This window comes from Cynara cardunculus, assembly GCF_001531365.2.
Source record: "Cynara cardunculus var. scolymus isolate 2C chromosome LG 5, CcrdV1, whole genome shotgun sequence".
NCBI lineage: Eukaryota > Viridiplantae > Streptophyta > Magnoliopsida > Asterales > Asteraceae > Cynara > Cynara cardunculus.
In genome coordinates, this window is record NC_037532.1 from 14,540,509 (window position 1) to 14,546,609 (window position 6,101).

Consider the following 6,101-nt stretch of genomic DNA (forward strand, 5'->3'; position numbering starts at 1 on the left):
TGTGTTGATCATTACTCCAGATTTATGTGGATCTTTCCATTAAAACTAAAATCTGATGTTTATGCCACTTTTAAACGATTCCTTGCGATGGTTGAAAGACATTTTCAAACCAAACTGAAATCTGTCCAAACCGACTGGGGAGGCGAGTTTCGGAATCTCTCCCAATTCTTCTCTCCTCTCGGCATCACCCATCGCCTCTCATGTCCCCATACAAGCGAACAAAATGGCTTTGTTAAACGACGACATCGACATGTTGTTGAAACCGGTCTTACTTTACTTGCTCAATCCTATGTTCCACAACGGTTTTGGCATTTTGCTTTTGACACTGCAGTCTATCTTATTAATCGAATGCCATCCAGAACCAACTCAAACACCTCACCATTTGAACACATGTTCAAACATAAACCCGAATTTTCCTTTCTTCGGGTTTTTGGATGCCAATGCTACCCTCATCTCCGTCCATACAATAAACATAAAATTGACTTCCGCTCTACATCTTGTGTGTTCCTTGGTTACAGCACCGCTCATCATGGCTATCGGTGTTACGACCCACAGTCTGATCGTCTTTACGTAGCCCGTCATGTTCGATTTAATGAACAATCATTTCCTTTCCAAACATCTCCTCCAACCACTCCTACTCCAACCACTCCAAATCCTTACGTCTCCACCTATCCCAAATCTGACCTCCCACCCACCTCTTCATCCTCCACAGGACCTAATGAACATTCTGCTCCACCAGAACCGACACCCTCCACCACACCTACAGTGCAAACTGTCCCACAAGAAACAACACCTACCACCACCCCTCCTAATGACCACCCTACGGCCCAACCACCCCTTATCCACACCTATCACCGCCGTTCCATAGTCACCGAACCACCACCGCAGCCTACCCCTACCCCCCTCCTCTACCACCGAACAACCCACCCGTACTCGACCACCCAACCTACGCCCAAATCCCAAACAAACCAAACCTTACAATGCCTCCTCATACCATACCCATCATCCTTCACCTGACACCGAACCGACCACCTTTACTATTGCTAACGGGTACCCTCAGTGGCGTACCGCCATGGCTGACGAGTATTCGGCGCTGATGCAGAATGGTACTTGGACATTAGTACCACGCGTTCCAAATTCCAACGTAATTGATTGCAAGTGGGTATGCAAATTCAAAAGGGACCAAACAGGGGCAATAAAACGTTACAAGGCACGACTAGTAGCCAAAGGGTTTCGGCAGCAACCAGGCATTGATTATCAGGAGACGTTCAGTCCCGTGGTCAAATCGACCACCATACGTGTTGTTCTATCTCTGGCCGCAACACAGAAATGGTCTCTAAGGCAACTTGATGTGAAAAATGCCTTCCTACATGGTGATTTCAACGAGACAGTTTATTTGCAACAGCCACCAAGGTTCGTTGACCCGGACAAACCCGATCATGTTTGCCTACTTCACAAATCCTTATATGGATTAAAGCAGGCCCCTAGAGCGTGGTTTCATCGACTTTCTACAGTCCTTCATTCTCTTGGCTTTCAGGGCTCCAAAACGGACCCTTCCTTGTTCATTTACTCCCACAGGGGCACCATTTTGTTCATGCTAGTCTATGTTGATGACATTCTTTTGACAGGAAACAACCCGGAGGCTACTGACAAAGTGGTACAACGTCTTAGCCAATCTTTTGCTGTTCAGGATATGGGTCGCTTGTCTTATTTTCTCGGTATTGAAGTGACCAGTCAGGGTCATGATATGATTCTATCACAACGGAAATACATCCTTGAACTCTTGCAACGCATAGGCCTGTCTAATGCTAAACCGACTTCATCTCCTATGACCACTAATGCTAATCTTGCTCTTGGTGATAGTGTTACGTTTGCTGATCCGGTCAAGTACCGCCAAATTGTGGGTGCCCTTCAGTATGTGACATTGTCTCGTCCGGATATTACTTTCGCGGTCAACAAAGTCTGCCAATTTACGCAGTCCCCCACTGAAAATCATTGGACGGCAGTCAAACGAATTCTTCGTTACTTGCAAGGCACTGTTGACTATGGTTTACGAATCATGCATGATTCAGGCACAATCCTTCATGCCTACACTGATTCTGCTTACAACTCCCTACTGGCTTCTCCGATGCTGACTGGGCTGTTGCCCTGACGACCGTCGATCCACTGGGGGATATGCTATCTATCTTGGTTCAAACCTAGTATCATGGTCTGCACGAAAACAAAGGACTGTCTCTCGATCATCAACAAAGTCTGAATACAAAGCTCTAGCCGATACTGTTGCTGAGCTCACATGGCTTCAAACACTACTGCGCGAACTCCGAGTTCCTGTGAAGTCGGTTCCTACCTTATGGTGTGATAATCTTGGTGCTACGTATCTTTCAGCTAATCTTGTCTTTCATGCCCATACCAAGCATGTAGAAGTTGACTTTAACTTTGTTCGAGAAATGGTTGCGCAACGGAAGCTTTCAGTTCAGTTTATATCTACAGATGATCAGATTGCAGACATGTTTACCAAGCCGCTACCTTCAGAACGGTTTCTCCTATTACGGTCCTACAGGTCGCTCCCCGACCTTAGCTTGCGGGGGAATATTAGACAATTAAGTGGGATATATATATATATAATCATATTAGAGGGTCTAGAGTGCAAATGTATCTCTTATATATATCCCTGATTGTAATTGGTATACACACACACAATTACCAAGTTTATCTACAAGAAAAATAAAAAAATTCAGGAAGTGTTTATTTAACACCAAAAGCAAAGCATTGTCATAAAAGAACATGTACATCAGCACATATTGCCATTACTCGCTTTCAATCGCCATAAGTTGCAAAATAGAACTAACCCACAGGATTAGCAGCAATAAGTTGTTCTCCAATAGCCTTAATGGCCTGAATAAGAGCCCCAGCTTGGTTCGTGTGAGGAATCCTTTGCTGTGATATCACCGAACGGAGAAGCTCTGCTGTCAGCTTTGCAGTGGCCTTTGAGCCCTCAATTTTGCTGCCTCATCAAACAAACATACATGTATGTAATGGTAAGAGACAAGAAAAGGTTTAAGTTAGGAAAGACCATGAAAAAGAAAAAATAAACAAATAATTCCACACTGACCGTTTCTTGAGCTGGTTCAAGAAATCATTAACTAGGGCATGTGTGTCCGGCATGATTATTATAAATATCACACCTGAATAAGCATAAAACTCATCTTAATTCAGAAAAATTAGAGGAAGGATCAATAATTTTTATGTGAGATTGAATAACGAAATAAATCATGAGAAATTATGGAAGAATGCAGTAGAATGCGTGTAAGCAATGCATGTACAGTACCAAGCAACTTATTTGACAGATCGTGGATGATTGAGTGATGTATGAATAATATGCCTATATGCCTTAGAAGCTCTCTCCAGATCAAGTCCTCAATAAAAAATGACCGCTTGACAAGTATTCTGAATGGACCTGAATGACAAAAAAATACCACTTTTAACCCTATATATGATTTAGTGGAATGAAATATGACTGACAGATACGTATTTTCCATTGATAGAAATAACAATCTGTATATCTCATGGTTCTATACATCTTTCTAAGATTGTTCGCTTACAAGAAGCCAAGTAAATTGCAAAAAGTCAATAACCCAAAAGTTGACAACAATTGATGAATTATAAAATGAGCCATGGTATATGGGACTAGTGTACGCCTCTCACATGCCTTACCGCCTCACCCACCACTCACCTCTGCTTAAAACCATGGTTACATCGATCCCTATACTCGATACAAACACAAAATAATCCCTAACTGAAGTCAACAATCATCCCATGATGTCACATGTGAGGACCATCTCTTTCCACTGATCATATATCTTCTCTCATGGTTAACATTACACATGTAGAGAACCAATGCGTAAAAAGACATGTTCGTGATTTAGTAGATTTTAGGAAACATAGTTTTTTGAAGTTTGTTTACTATCCAAAGCATACATATAGAATAAAATAGGATGTAGAGGTTGGCAAAAAGCAAAGCCCATTTTGAGAACACTACTACAAACCAATGCACGCAAAGTTGTTCCCATCTTGATATTGTGTCCTTCAAAGCTGTTTTTAGCTATCTCTTTCTCAATCAGCAACTTGTTTCTGGAATTGGTAATCCAGTGTGCATCATGCAAGTAGCAATTCGCATAAGTCAACTAAACCAATGTGGTACATGAGTGAGCATTTCAAATTTGGTAAGAAGAGAGATCTAAGTACTAAAAGAGCCTAAAACTGATACAGCAACCTTATGGATAAAGCTTGTTCAACTGTTGGCAACCTCAAAAGCCTCACCACATCCCAACTCCTGTATCTGTTCCATGCACCGAATGAGTGATGCCCAATTAGCCCTAACAGATGTTACTACAGCTACACAATTGTCCATCAAGAATGTGAGAAGGGCCCAACATACTACTTGTATATTCCACCCAAAAGTTTTCTTTTAGTTCAAAACAATCAATCATTCAGTCACTATAACTCATTACCAAATTTGCCAATTTTCAGTAACACTAATGATTGACTTCAAAGTGTTTGTTGAAATGCCACCGAGTATTTAGTGTTAGAGAAAAGATATAAAATATCTTTTTTGGTTGCTAAAGCTTTAGGATTGGTGATATTACCTAGGACCAAAAAAGAAAATTTAGTTCAGGTTATAAAACTTTTCCTCAGTTTGTGACTTTGTGTAGCTTCGCAAGCTAGTACCATAATCAAAGATTCTTGCAAGCTTGAGTGAAGTTCCCTTATTAATGCTCATCTCGAGTCAATGTGACTTCAGAATTTATAATATCCACCCTAAATTAGCGCACATGAAAGAAAAAAAAAATGTTAAGTGATGCTTGCTCTCAGTTGATTTGAAGTATTTCCATAATATTTTTGATGTTTAATAGTCCAGCCAACAGATTCGTATTTTTATTTAACTTAATAATATTAGTAAAATTACCAGTTAACAAGGATATTTTATACAAAATTTTGCACTTCGGATGAAAATGTTTAGGGCTCTGTTTAGAGGTCTATTTAGGGGAAGATGCACAGCAACAAGAAAAACAGCAAGAAACAAAATGCAGAGAACACATAAAGATGTCAAATTTCCTTGTTATATCAACACCAATTTCATCTTCCATCAAGACCCAAATAGAATAAATTAATTAAACAACTTTAAGTGCATAGCAAACCAGAATATGCAAATCGATAGCAGAAGAAAAGAGAACAGTCACAATCACTTTCGAGAAGATGCAAACAACAAATAAGCATCGAGAGTCACAGTCAAGAAACCTTTGTTGCAGATCGATAGTCGAGAAATAGACACAATCACGAGATCGAGAACGCCAATGGGAGCATATAATTAGGGCACAGTCGCATAAAAATCGAGAAGAGAGCACGGAATTAGGGCATAAAATCAAAGATTTGTTTTTTAAAAATCAAATAGCAGTTTTCATTCGGCGTGTACCTGGGGTTGATCACGGTTTACCACATTTTTACAAGTAAACCGGTTTGAAAGTGGTAAATGCATAAAATAATAATTAATTTTTATAAATTTTATGATTTCAGTTTTTTTATTATAACAATGTATTTTTAAAATATTTTTATTAAAACATTGCATTTTAAAAAATTATCTATTATATCAGGTTTTCATGCCACCTCATTATCTATGTAGACTGTCCACATCTATTATAGTGATGTGACTTTCATATTACAACATTGTACTTTCAAAATTATTTTTATTATAACATCTACTAGTTCTTATTAAACAATGTACTTTTAATTTTAATATTTAAATATTTAACATGTTATTTAATAAATATATTAAATAAATTAAAAAAAATTCTAAATTATTAATTAATATACCAATATTAATAAAACTAGTAGAAGACAACTTATCTCGCTAATATTTTTTTTTAAATATGTGTTTTTTGAAAAAAGAAAATAAGAAATTTTCATTTTTTACCAAAAACAAATATTGTCTTTTAAAGAATATATTATATCTGTCAAAAACTTTTATTTGACGTATACATATATTAAATTAATTAGATTTTTTTTAACAACATAAAATAAGAAGCGTTACTTTTTTTACAAAC

The 6,101-nt window shown here is 38.3% G+C and overlaps 1 protein-coding gene across 6 annotated transcripts in view; it reads right to left on the bottom strand.

Annotated features, from left to right (window-relative positions):
- The window catches only part of LOC112512458 (translation initiation factor eIF-2B subunit beta-like), a 15,649-nt gene extending 10,270 nt beyond the window's left edge, over nucleotides 1-5,379 (bottom strand). For 3 of the 6 annotated variants that reach the window (XM_025118429.1, XM_025118430.1, XM_025118428.1), the window contains exons 1-3: nucleotides 3,329-3,667; nucleotides 3,113-3,185; nucleotides 2,850-3,004 (exon numbers count right to left, since the gene is read on the bottom strand). In XM_025118429.1, the coding sequence (XP_024974197.1) occupies nucleotides 2,850-3,004; nucleotides 3,113-3,185; nucleotides 3,329-3,539 (439 nt within the window). In that variant the 5' untranslated portion in view covers nucleotides 3,540-3,667. Of the gene's footprint in view, nucleotides 1-2,849; nucleotides 3,005-3,112; nucleotides 3,668-5,298 lie in introns of those variants that run through there. The other 3 variants (XM_025118431.1, XM_025118432.1, XM_025118433.1) reach the window with 3 other exon arrangements.
- Nucleotides 5,380-6,101: the final 722 nt, after the last annotated feature.